Source organism: Sinohyriopsis cumingii, chromosome 18 (genome assembly GCF_028554795.1).
Source record: "Sinohyriopsis cumingii isolate HCF-2022 chromosome 18, ASM2855479v2, whole genome shotgun sequence".
NCBI lineage: Eukaryota > Metazoa > Mollusca > Bivalvia > Unionida > Unionidae > Sinohyriopsis > Sinohyriopsis cumingii.
Window position 1 is genome coordinate 51750597 of NC_142978.1, and position 14772 is coordinate 51765368.

The 14772-nt window shown below is 34.6% G+C and overlaps 1 protein-coding gene across 5 annotated transcripts in view; it reads left to right on the forward strand.

Moving 5' to 3' along the window:
* Positions 1–14088, forward strand: part of LOC149776639 (uncharacterized) — a 55675-nt gene extending 41587 nt beyond the window's left edge. For 4 of the 5 annotated variants that reach the window (XM_089941146.1, XM_089941145.1, XM_089941149.1 and 1 more), the window contains exon 10: positions 8760–14088. In XM_089941146.1, coding sequence (XP_089797272.1) covers positions 8760–8944 — 185 coding nt within the window. In that variant the 3' untranslated portion in view covers positions 8945–14088. The remainder of the gene's footprint in view (positions 1–8759) is intronic. The other variant, XR_016416079.1, reaches the window with a different exon arrangement.
* Positions 14089–14772: the final 684 nt, after the last annotated feature.

Here is a 14772-nt window from a genome sequence, read left to right on the forward strand (position 1 = left end):
AGTTTATGGTCATTATCTGAATGCAGTTTCTGGTCATTATCTGAATGCAGTTTATGGTCATTATCAGAATGCAGTTTTAGGTCATTATCTGAATGCAGTTTATGTTCATTATCAGAATGCAGTTTTTGGTCATTATCTGAATGCAGTTTATGGTCATTATCAGAATGCAGTTTTTGGTCATTATCTGAATGCAGTTTATGGTCATTATCAGAATGCACTTTTTGGTCATTATCAGAATGCAGTTTATGGTCATTAATTTGATGCAGTTTATGGTCATTATTACAATGCAGTTTATGGTCATTATCTGAATGCAGTTTATGGTCATTATTACAATGCAGTTTATGGTCATTATCTGAATGCAGTTTATGATCATTATCTGAATGCAGTTTATGGTCATTATTAGAATGCAGTTTATGGTCATTATCTGAATGCAGTTTATGGTCATTATCTGAACGCAGTTTATGGTCATTATTACAATGCAGTTTATGGTCATTATCTGAATGCAGTTTATGGTCATTATTAGAATGCAGTTTATGGTCATTATTACAATGCAGTTTATGGTCATTATCTGCAGATGCATATTGTGATAAATCGCTTTGCCTGAGCAGTTTTGTGTAGTGTTCTTGCCTTTTAACTTGGTGCCAAAGACGCTTATGACAAAATCTTGTGAACACAGTTTGACTTGTGGTTTTTACTGAATGGTGATCAGACATTATAATATGTCATCATTTGAAAAAGAACATCTCAATAAATTACCTTCCTCCCTTATTACTGTTACCCTTGTCTTGAAGATCATTGCAGTCTTTGACAGATTTTTGTGAATGCAATTAGTCTTAGAGTTTTTTTAATGGATAACATTGAAACTTTGTGAATATTATGGTCATGATCTAAAGTTGTCCATATTGACAAATCGCTATGTCCATATTGACAAATCGCTATGTCCATATTGACAAATAAATATGTCCATGATGACAAATCATTATGTCCATATTGACAAATCACTATGTCCATATTGACAAATAAATATGTCCATGCTGACAGATCATTATGTCCATATTGACAAATCAGTATGTCCATATTGAGAAATTACTATGCCACTGCTATTTTTGCCTATTTTTGTTTGATTTATTGCCCTCCAAACCAAACAGATATGTCCATGCTGACAAATCATTATGTCCATATTGACAAATCACTATGTCCATGTTGACAAATAAATATGTCCATGTTGACAAACAAATATGTCCATGCTGACAAATCATTATGTCCATATTGACAAATCACTACGTCCATGTTGACAAATAAATATGTCCATGCTGACAGATCATTATGTCCATATTGACAAATCAGTATGTCCATACTGAGAAATTACTATGCCACTGCTATTTTTGTTTGATTTATTGCCCTTCAAACCAATTTTGACTACATTAGGCATGGGCCATCTTGGCATGAATGGCTTTCCAATTTGTACAAATGATGCTGAACTGACATCAGATTTGGCTGCCATTACTAACAATAGTAAAAACTTTAAATTACTCTTAAAAGCTGCTTAACTGAATTTAAGCATCCTGTCAGAGGTCTTTGAAGTTTGTACCGTTGATGTTGATCAACTATCAAATATGGCAGCCATTAAAAATAGAAAATAATTTGAATTGACCTTTTAAACACTGCTGAACAGAATTTATTCATAATTGACACAAAAAATCTTAGCATGAAGACTTCTAATTGGTACAAATGATGCAGATCAATCATCAGATATGGCCACTGTTACTAAATATAGAAAAGCCTTTAAACAGTGTGTCAAAAAACACACACCTTTCTAAAAATAGGAATTAATTGAAATGACTTCTGCAAACTGCTGAACAGAATTTGGTCATATTTGACAAAAAGCTAACTAACTTGTTGTGTCACAATAAGTGAAAGTGTAAAGTTATAGGGAAATATGAATCCATATTGTCATAGCTGGTGTGACAGAAAGTGTTGAAAGGAGTGAAGGAAACAGGAAGAAAAATTATGAATACAGTTATCCCTCATTCTAACATGATAGCTGAGGGACATAACTGTGACTGCATCATGTGCTAGATTGCACTATAGCAAAATTATTAAAGTTGTATGAATTTGTGTACAGGAAATGAGGATAATATCATGTCGTATACTATAATGGACCCTGTATATTTGGGTGGTACACTTGGTTAGTATGGTTATGGCAACCAGAAGTCTTTAATTTGTTGTTTGTGACTCATTTTTTCTTTCTTTTCTTATTTTTCTTTCTACACAGTTTTCATGTAGGCAGATTAGTACTACTTTTATGTAGGCAGATTTACAGTGTTTGTGTAGGCCGATTGGTACTAATTTTCTGCAGACAGATTGGTACTATCTTCATGTAGGCAGATTGGTTGAATTTTCATGTAGGCAGATTGGAACTAATTTTATGTAGGCAGATTGGTTGAATTTTCATGTAGGCAGATTGGACTACTTTTATGTAAGCAGATTGGTACTACTTTTATGTACGCAGATTGGTTCTACTTTTATGTAAGCAGATTAGTACTACTTTTATGTAAGCAGGTGTGCACTACTTTTATTTAGGCAGATTGGTCTACTTTTATGTAAGCAGATTGGACTACTTTTATGTAAGCAGATTGGTAATACTTTTATGTAGGCAGATTAGTACTTCTTTTATGTAAACAGTTGTGCACTACTTTTGTATAGGCAGATTGGACTACTTTTATGTAAGCAGATTGGTACTACTTTTATGTAGGCAGATTGGACTACTTTAATGTAAGCAGATTGGCACATCTTTTATGTAGGCAGATTGGACTATTTTTATGTAAGCAGATTGGTAATACTTTTATGTAGGTAGATTAGTTACTACTTTGATGTAAACAGATGTGCACTACTTTTATATAGGCAGATTGGACTACTTTTATGTAAGCAGAATGGTACTACTTTTATGTAGGCGGATTGGACTACTTTAATGTAAGCAGATTGATACTATTTTTATGTAGGCAGACTGGACTACTTTTATGTAAGCAGATTGGTACTACTTTTATGTAAGCAGATTGGCACATCTTTTATGTAGGCAGATTGGACTACTTTTATGTTGGCAGATTGGACTACTTTTATGTAAACAGATTGGTACTATAGTAAAACCTGTTATGAGACACCACCCCTTCTGCCAACAAAAAGCAGTCTCTCAAGACAGGTGGTCTCTCATAGTAGATTTGTACAAAAATATGTTTCCAAGGTCCAGTCTTGTAACAATTTCAAGAAAAATAACCACAATCACTGTACATATATTCTATTCTTTATTAATAGTTCTTGCTAAAATATTGTATGCATTCATCTAAAACAAAATTATATAGCAATAAAGATATACTTCTATCATTAAACACGAAATCACATTTACATTTGAAGATCACATTTTTTTGCATAAGAAATCATTTCTGAATTACTTGTTTTCCTTTATAACAACCTAAATTTGTTTTACCGATGTTTAAACCATGTTTTTGCTAGTGGTCTGCTCTTTTTCACTTCTTTCAGTTACAATAATTGTTTTCTCCAGCCTTAAAATTTGTCTCCTTTCAGTTGGAGGTTCATCCATTGTTATAAAGGTTCTAGGTGTTAAAATTATAACTGCTTAATTGTAATATCAAACATAAAGACGGTTTTGACTGGGCTGTGGGAAAATATGAAAAATCTATACATGTGCATTGCATGTTTAACAATTAATAAAATAAAAAGAAACAATTATTTCATCCAGAAACAGAACCATTTCTCAGAGACAAAAGTCAACAGCTTCATTCAAAGATGACATACAGGGATTAACTCTATAAGCAAAGCGTGTAACCCGGTCACACCAACTTGAATAGATGACCGCTTTGTGATTGGGATGTAATCACTTTACATTGAGGGGAAATACAACAAACATCACAAGTCTTGAACACTATCAATTGAATCCTACAAATGATTCTCTCTGGCTGGTTTAATAGACATAGACCTTATTTACCCCCCCACCCCAAATGGATTAACTCTATAGACAAACAATATACACGACCATTATGTCCACTTTGGCACTACATCTGCAATTCGTGACATATACATTAGCCTGGTTTATGGACTGTTGCATCTATCACCAGTAGCATCAATCCTTTTTTTTAAAAATATTCCTTTGATGTTTGTTTTTTGTCAGAACAATCATTACTAATCAAGCGGTCGTTATAACAATTGATTAAATATAGGTCATTGGTGTCTGTCTGTTATGGTTGTTGATAGGGATGTTGGGTCCTACTATAAGGCCGAGAAGCAGGCTAAGTGCAGGAATAATTAGTCTGGTTCCCTGCTTTTTATGCTCCCTGCATTGCTCAACCCTATATGAATAGCGGAGATCAACACAGGGAACATACGACGCAAGGAACCAGACTAGGAAATAATCTGCATATACTTTATTCTGGTTTATGACCAAAAATATAAAACACTGTAGCAAAATAAATTCAGACATCGGTAGCCAGCCTATTTTTTAAAATTGTATGAAAAATTTTGAACGGTATGAGTGGTCTTTTTTACGGGGATTAAATAATGGATGGTGGAGTTTATCCTTGTTTTAGCAATGCGGTCATTCATAGCAGTGTTGGAATGCATATTTTGCCAAGACATCGTGGTTGCTTGTTGCGTTGAGCAGGTGGTCGCTCATAACAGAGCGTTTATATAATAAAACTGATCCGTGCATTATGATTGTGGTCGGAAATGACAGGTGGTCGCCCATAGTAGAGGTCGCTCATTGCAGTTTTTACTCTACTTGGATGTAGGCAGATTGGTACAATTTTTCTTTTAGGCTGATTGGTACAGTTTTCATATAGGCAGATTGGTACTATTTCATGTAGGCAGACTGGTTACTACTTGTATGTAGGTAGATTGGTACTGTTTTATGTAGGTAGATTGGTACAATTTTCGTGTAGGCAGATTGGACTAAATTTATATAGGCAGATTGGTACTACTTGTATGTAGGCAGATTGGTACAATTTTCTTTTGGGCAGATTGGTACAATTTTCATATATTGCTTAGGTGGCCTAGTGGTTAGATGTGGGAGATCATGGGTTTGATCCCTGGCCAAGTCATACCAAAGACTTATAAAAATGGTACTAACAGCCGCCTCGCTTGGTGCTCAGCATTAAGAGGTTAGTGTTAGAACTGGTAGGCCTGGTGTCAGGATAATGTAACTGGGTGGGACATCATGCTACATGTCTGCAGCATGATGCACCAGTGCAAGACATCACTATAAAACTGTCACACTGGAGAGATCGTAGTGATATGACTGAATTTTTTTTAAAGCTACATTACAATTCCAAATAACACACACACACAGAGACACAATTTTCATGTAATAGGCAGATTGGACTAATTTTATATAGGCAGATTGGTACTACTTGTATGTAGGCAGATTGGTACAATTTCTTTTAGGCAGATTGGTACAATTTCCATATAGGCAGATTGGTACTATTTTTATGTTGGCAGACTGGTAGTACTTGTATGTAGGCAGATTGGTACAATTTTCATGTAGGCAGATTGGACTACTTTTATGTAGGCTTATTGGTACTACTTGTATATAGGCAGATCATTACAATTTTCTTGTATGCAGATTGCTACTGTATTCATGTAGGCAGATTGCTACTACTTTTCTGCAGGTAGATTGGTAATGCTTTCATGTTGGCAGATTGGTACTACTTTTATGTAGGCAGATTGGTACTACATTCATGTTGTTAGACTGGTACAATTTTCAAGTAGGCAGATTGTTACTACTTTTATGTTGGAAGATTGGTACTTTTTCATGTAGGCAGATTGGTACAATTTTCATGTAGGCAGATTGGTACTGCTTTCATTTTGCAGATTGTTTCTTTATGTAGGAAGATTGGTACTACATTTATGTTGACAGATTGTTTCAATTTTCATGTAGGCAGATTGGTACATTTTTTATGTATGCAGATTGGTACAGTACTTTTATCTTGACCACCTTAAGGATCGAGGTAATACTGTTGACATAAGCAGAACAAGTGAAATTTGTTTGTAAGGGTTAACTTGTGATCAGTGCATAGGATTTACACTTTGAAAAAAAATAAACACTGAAAATATTCATTAAATGAAGACAAAACCACTTTAAAATATACTTACATTTGTGTTACCTTCAAATTTGATATAGGTTACATGTTTGTAAGTTCCTGTATCAGTCACATCTCATTAGAAAATGTATGCAGTGTATAAATACATCTGTGAAAAAAATGGTAGTCCTCATTTCATGTACTGTATATGTCAACCAACATGTCACTAAACATTTAACATGATTTTGATTTTTACTGTAGGATGTGGTCATTTAGTTGTTGTATACATGATTCATGTACTTAATGGCCTAGATTTTGGGCTGCATAAGACAAGAAACGTAAATTTCTTAATGAGGTTACCAAGGGAAAGAGGCTACTCATGGGGAAAATCAAAAAATATGTCACCAGGTTTTGAATTGATTATGCATAAGTAAAACTTGTACTCAGTTGACATTCACAAATTCCAGAACATGCAAACAAAGTGATGCATATAATTAAGATATTCTATAACTTAATAAATCAATTTAAAATGGAAATTTATTAACATTTAAATTAATTAAAATTAAATGCTTGCAGCAAAATGGGCAGGGTTGGGTGATAATGATAGTTCTGAATTTTGTATAAGCTTCTTCTGTTTTAGCCTTGACAGTTGTTCTTTCAAGAGATCATTGTCAATTTAATTTGTATTTTATGATGCCAGTGGTAGCTGTCATCAGCATAAACAGAGTTACTTTGTTCCTGCAGAGAACGAAACTTGCACAACAGAATCAATTTGTTCAGTCATTAATAACTTTGGAAACTGCAAGAATTTAACAGATTTAATTGTATGTATACAAGTTTGGTCCAGACTTTTTTTAATGCTGGGTGCTTTGTTTTTATAAAAGATTTTAGCCAGCTTGTTTTGATGAATGGTGCTTGTGCTTTTGAAGTTGCAGTGAAAACCAACTTTCCAGAACTGGCAGCTTTTTGACATGATAAGAAAACAAAGAATTTTTGTCACGTTGAGACTGAGGGCTTCTGTCTACATGTACAGTTTTAGTATATCGATGTTGACATAAGCTTGATAAATTTGGTAGTAATGATAGACCATGGGATCAGGTATTTTTGTCAACATATATATATTGTTGATATAAGAGGGTAGGACTGTACTACTTTTATGTAGGCAGATAGATTGGTACTACTTTTATGTATGCAGATAGATCAGTACTACTTTTATGTAGGCAGATAGATCAGTACTACTTTTATGTAGGCAGATAGATTGGTACTACTTTTATGTAGGCAGATAGATTCATACTACTTTTATGTAGGCAAATAGATTGGTACTACTTTTATTTAGGAAGATAGATTGGTACTACTTTTATGTAGGCAGATAGATCGGTACTACTTTTATGTAGGCAGATAGATTGGTATTACTTTTATATAGGCAGATATATTGGTACTACTTTTATGTAGGCAGATAGATCGATTCTACTTTTATGTAGGCAGATAGATTGGTACTACTTTTATGTAGGCAGTTGTTGTTGTTGTTGTTGTTGTGGGGTTTGACGCCATTTTTCAGCACACGATAGGCTATGTATGGCGGCCAGTATTAATGGTGGAGGAAGAACCCGGGAAAACCCCAGGAAGAACCACCAACCCATGAGAAGCTACTGGCAAGCTTTCTCACATGCCCACAGTGGTTGAATCCTAGACTCGAACCCACGCAGACAGAGGTGAGATGGTTATGTAGGCAGATAGATCGGTACTACTTTTATATAGGCAGATAGATCAGTACTACTTTTATGTAGGCAGATAGATCAGTACTACTTTTATGTAGGCAGGTAGATTGGTACTACTTTTATATAGGCAGATAGATTGGTACTACTTTTATATAGGCAGATAGATTGGTACTACTTTTATATCACATGTTTAACCTGACATGCAGAGGTTGGCAATAAAAGTTGCAAAATATTTCAATACGAAGGAAACAATTTGTCTTTTGACTCTCCATTTCTACAACAAACTTCAAAAACATTTACCTAAGTTACACCTAATGATGTAGAAGTTTTCTCCATAACAATAAAGTATTATTTCACATGTTAAGTGATTTGCTTAGACCATTTAATTGTTTTTCCACTTTTGATTACTCCAGCTGACTTCTAAATCATTACACTATTTTGTAGTTTTTATTTACAAGGTCAGTGTGATAGACCATAGCTGTATGGATTCTGTTGAGCTAATAAAGAAAGAAAACCAGATAATAACTGAAATTGTATCCACCCACATCTGGATGCAAAATCTAATCATGAAAGGTGACAAAAAATGAAGATGGATACTGTATATACTCACTTAAAAGTCCTGCTGAACTACAGGGAACGTAGACCCGTATGTGCCGTTTATATTGTGCCAGCAGATCAGTCTTTTTGTTTTTTGTTCTAATGATTAGTCCTAAACAACAACCAGATTTGTCAGCACATTATTTGATCACAGAGTTTAGATCTATGTATTTTGGACTTGGCTTTTAAGTGACCATATATGGTATTTCTCGATCTTCCAAAATAATTTTTGGATTTTAACACAAAGAGAAAAACTTCTTTTGTTTTAAAAATCATGTCATATTTTAATGGGATAATTAATACATGTTGCTTAGTTTACCTCAAAATACTTTTTTCTTGTTTTTTTTTCCCCCAGGTATTCGCTCAATGTTACCCTTTGAAGATGAAGACCCTGTGGAGCTGGTTTTCAACCAGTCTGTTGCCGAATTTCTAAGTGTAACAAACATGACAGACTCAGAAGTGGCCAAACACTATCTCCAGAAAACAGAAATGAATTTAGACCTTGCTATTGTGGCCTACTATGAAGACCACAGCTCATGATTTTACTCTTTTGTCATGGTGTGTATGTGTGTGGTGGCAACATTTATAAACAGGACCAAAGACACTGCAGAATTGCAACTTGCTGAACATCAGAACGATTGGAACATTTTATTACAGTGGCATCAACAGTCCTATTTGAGATTTAAATAAAGTGATGTGGATGTAATTAGTTCTTGTTTGTGAAAGTACTGCCTAAAAAAATGAATCAGTTAAAATGCATCGCTCTCATCTCATTTCTCATATAAAACTTGTTTCTTGCCATTTCCTTAAATTGACATTGATTATAGATATAGCACCATGGTAACTAAACTGCTAAATCGTCAGACTCAATCCAAGGGTCACAGTTTTACTGTCCACCAGGGCAGCTGCCACTGTGTCTCTTAAAAAAAGGCATTTAGCTTCCATTTCCTCAGCATGATATGGCCATAAAAAGTGCCATTTCAAAGCAGTCAAAACACAATTATACATACAGTCCAGCCGCTGTATGATTACCACTCAAGGGATCATGTGATAGGTTTGGGGATGTAGAATAGGCCTGATTCAGTCTCTGTACAATGACCACTCAAGGGATCATGTGATAGGTTTGGGGATGTAGAATAGGCCTGATTCAGTCTCTGTACAATGACCACTCAAGGGATCATGTGATAGGTTTGGGGATGTAGAATAGAACTGATTCAGTCTCTGTATGATTACTACTCAAGGAATCATGTGATAGGTTTGGGGATGTAGAATAGACCTGATTCAGCTTCTGTACAATGACCACTCAAGGGATCATGTGATAGGTTTGGGGATGTAGAATAGACCCGATTCAGCTTCTGTACAGTGACCACTCAAGGGATCATGTGATAGGTTTGGGGATGTAGAATAGACATGATTCAGTCTCTGTATGATGACCACTCAAGGGATCATGTAATGGGTGTGGGGAAGTAGAATAGGTGATTAAAGGAAGCATGAGCTACTGTGGTTAGAGTGCCAGACCTTTGACCAAAATGATGCAGGTTTAAATCCTATTCAGATTAACCTAAGTTGGCTACTGTGCTGTGTCCTTAGATAAGTCACTTTACTCCAATTGTCTGAATAATCTCCCTGTGATGTTTTGACATATAGCACTAAACCAGTAATGTTCCTTATGAACAGTTCGTCTTTATATACAGGTAGACACGTGTTATGTATAAAATGGGACCTATGAAACTTGACCTGAATAAATGGATGGTCCTTATTTGGAGGAATTCATTTAGCAGGTTTAATTGTAATTTATAGTTAAATATCCAAATGAAAAATACTTATAAGCAGTTCTAAATACATGTAGAAGTAATAATTTAGGCTAGGGCAAGTGGCCACTTAAGCATTGGTTTTATTAAATAGGTACTTTTGGCTGTCAAGGGTATTAGAAGTAACGAACTTTGTACAGCATTATTACAGTGGAATTAAATCTTTGTCATGAACTGTTTGTATGGCATTATTACAGTGGAGTTAAATCTTTGTCATGAACTGTTTGTATGGCATTATTACAGTGGAGTTAAATCTTTGTCATGAACTGTTTGTATGGCATTATTACAGTGGAGTTAAATCTTTGTCATGAACTGTTTGTACGGCATTATTGCAGTGGAGTTAAATCATTGTCATGAACTGTTTGTACGGCATTATTGCAGTGGAGTTAAATCTTTGTCATGAACTGTTTGTATGGCATTATTACAGTGGAGTTAAATCTTTGTCATGAACTGTTTGTATGGCATTATTACAGTGGAGTTAAATCTTTGTCATGAACTGTTTGTACGGCATTATTGCAGTGGAGTTAAATCATTGTCATGAACTGTTTGTACGGCATTATTACAGTGGAGTTAAATCTTTGTCATGAACTGTTTGTACAGCACCAGTAAGGTTTGATCTTTGTCATGAAGGTCCAACATAGAACTGTTGCATTTGCATCCACAAGTTGAAAATGAAAAGCTAACAGTGGTTTTTAGCAAATTGTCACTGCTTTTAGAAAATGGCTACATTTTTTCTTCCCAAAGATCAATGATCATCCAATTTTGTCTCACCCACAAATGGGCATATAGGCGTCAAAATGGGCATTCATCCTTATGTCTGCCACTGACTGAGATTTGGATTTTCCAGTAACTTAAGCACATGCTTTACAGTAATATAGCATTCTTTACATTGCTAAATCACAGACTTTACATTGATGTTTCTTGTTATCCTGTAACTCAAGTACAGGTTTTACATTACAAAGGGCAATGTTAATGGTTATACTGTAACTCAAGTACAGGTTTTACATTACTAAAGGACATAATGTTACTGGTTATCCTGTAACTTAAGTACAGGTTTTACATTACTAAAGGACATAATGTTACTGGTTATCCTGGTAACTGAAGTACAGGTTTTACGTTACTAAAGGATTTAATGTTACTGGTTATCCTGTAACTGAAGTACCCATTTTACATTACTAAAGGGCAATGTTACTGGTTATCCTGTAACTAGAGTAACCATTATTTTACATTACTAAATGACGTAACGTTATTGGTTATCCTGTAACTCTAGTTCCCATTTTACACTGCTAAAAGATGTAACATTACTGGTTATCCTGTAATGCAAGTACAGGTTTTACATTGCTAAAGAATATAATGTTACTGGTTATCCTGTAACGCAAGTACAGGTTTTACATTGCTAAAGGACATAATGTTACTGGTTATCCTGTAACTCAAGTACAGGTTTTGCTTTACTAAAGATCAATGTTAATGGTTATCCTGTGACTGGAGTACCCATTTTACATTACTACTAAAGAACAGAATGTTACTAGTTATCCTCAAGTACAGGTTCTACATTACTAAAGGACAATGTTACTGGTTATCCTGTAACTTAGGTGCCTGTTTTACAAGACTAAAGGACATAATGTTACTGGTTTTCTGTACATCAAGTACAGTCTTTACATTAGTAAAAGAAAATGTTGTTGGTTTTCCTGTAACTCAGGTACAGGTTTTATGTTTTTAAAGGGCATAATGTTACTGGTTATCCTATAAATCAAGTACCCATTTTACATTAGTAAAGGACATAACATTACTGGTTATCCTGTAACTCGAGTACAGGTTTTACATTACTAAAGGACATAATGTTACTGGTTTTTCTGGAAGTCAAGTACCTGTTTTACATTAGTAAAGGACATAATGTTGTTGGTTTTCCTGTAACTCAGGTACAGGTTTTATGTGACTAAAGGGCTTGATTTTATTGGTTATCTTGTAACTCAAGTACCCATTTTTCATTACTAAATGCAATGTTACTGGTTATTCTGTAACTCAAGTACCCATTTTACATTACTAAAGGATATGACATTACTGGTTATCCTGTAACTCAATTACCCATTTTTCATCACTAAAGGACAATGTTACTGGTTATTCTGTAACTTAACTACAAGTTTTACATTACATAAGGACATAATGTTACTGGTTATCCTGTAACTCAAGTACAGGTTTTACATTACTAAAGGACATAATGTTACTGGTTATGCTGTAACTTGAGTACCCATTTTACATTACTGAAGGATATACTGTTACTGGTTATCCTGTAACTCAGGTGCCTGTTTTACAAGACTAAAGGACATAATGTTACTAGTTATCCTGTAACTCAAGGTGCCTGTTTTACAAGACTAAAGGACATAATGTTACTGGTTATCCTGTAACTCGAGTACACATTTTACATTACTAAAGGACATAATGTTACCAGTTATCCTGTAACTCGGGTGCCTGTTTTACAAGACTAAAGGATGTAATGTTACTGGTTACTCTGTAAGTCAAGTACAGTCTTTACATTAGTAAAAGACATAATGTTGTTGGTTTCCTGTAACTCGGGTACAGGTTTTATGTGACTAATGGGCTTGATGTTACTGGTTATTCTGTAACTCAAGTATGGATTTTACATTAGTGAAGGACAATGTTAGTTGTTTATGTGCAACTTGGGTACAGGTTTTACATGACTAAAGGACAATGTTACTGGTTATCAGGCTCAAGTTTTACATTGCTAAATTACATGATCTTGCTGGTTGTCTTGCAATTTAAGTGTAAGCATTATATTGATGTAGCACACACTTAATATTGCTAAAGGACAATGGTTTGTTAGTGGTTGTCCTGGAACAGAGGCACAGGCTTCATATTGCTAAAGGACACAGTCAGTGTTAATGGTTATCCTGTAGTTTAGGCACAGGTTTCACATTGCTAAAGGACACAGTCAGTGTTAATGGTTATCCTGTAGTTTAGGCATAGGCTTCACATTGCTAAAGGACACAGTCAGTGTTAATGGTTATCCATTAACTATGGCACAGGCTTCACATTGCTAAAGGACACAATGTTAATGGTTATCTAGTTTAGGCACAGGCTTCACATCACCAAAGGACATGACATCGCTGGTATTAATGACATGGATTATCATATAATCATGTAAAACGAGGACACTTGCAAAGATTACATGATAAATCAAACTGTTCTGTTAAAAGTGTTGGGTGATATTATTCCCTTGTATGCTGTATGGACAAGGGTACACTTTTCAAAGCTCAACACCCATGATCCTTATTTCTAATCATCAGCTTTGACATAACATTGATTCATTCAAAATTGTAATGAATTTTCCAGTTGTCATACATTTTCCTTGGTCTTCTGTGTCAGAATTTATCATCAGTGGTAGGATATGATCACCTGCCTTAGCACTGGATTATCGGTATTTGTGCAGGATCATGTTAGCACTTGATATTGTTAGTACCTGATCATTTGTGTTAGCACCCATCATCCATGTCAGCAGACTGCCGGATAGGTATCAGTTTTCCTGCAGTGATGGTGGTGTTACCAGTATTTAGGCAATATATTTTAAAGTTTTACATTGAAGCATATTAAATATCATTTGCCTGAGGCACAGCATACTGTGAATTCCTTGTATTTATGTAGGTATAGCATACACTGTAAATTCCATGTATTATGCAAGTATAACATGTACTGCAAATAATGGTGTCATTTATTCCTAAAGGACATTATCATGTGATGTAATTTATATATCAGTAAATAAAATAATAATGCTTGTAATTTTAAAGTGTATATTTCTTTTTTTTTAATGAACATTTAAAATCAATACAAAGTGGAAAATTAAAGATTCGAACAGATGCCAACAGTTTGTTCAGTTCTTTTCAATCTTCTCAAATTTTCAAATTTCTGAGATAACATTGTTTAAAATCAGTTATCTATGCTTTTACTTCATATGAAACGTTTTTATAAACCTTCCAATTATTTCTGAATGATTCGAGTGGACATAGAAATTTAAGTTTAATTATTTTATACATCTCATAAATGTAATTTCTTTAGTCGGTGAAATTGGACAAGATCTAATCTTCTTGCAATGTTGCTGATGGGTACCAATGCTTTAAACAGTTTTAAAAGCAATACAACTTGCAGACTAAAACCTTTATTTGGGCCAGATCTCTCTCCCAAGCAGTCATAGTTAATGCTAGATCTCCCAGGCAGTCATAGTTATTGACAACAGCCTTGGTGACAAGGCAGAACTGACAGGACATCTAGCATTTACTTTTTAGTAAAACTTATCTGGCGAAAATGTCTAAAGGAATAAAATATGGACAAAAAATGTGATGATTTGGTAAATGCCCCAAAGTAAAATGTAATTCGACATTGGTTGGAAGATAAAATTTGACAAAGTACACATGCAGCTGGAAAATTAGTAATGACAGTAACTTTAGATGGCAATGCCATTATCTTATATACAGAGAAACTCCACTATAACATGCTTTGTTGTATGAATTAGATAATAACATGAACATGTAGTGACTCCCAAAA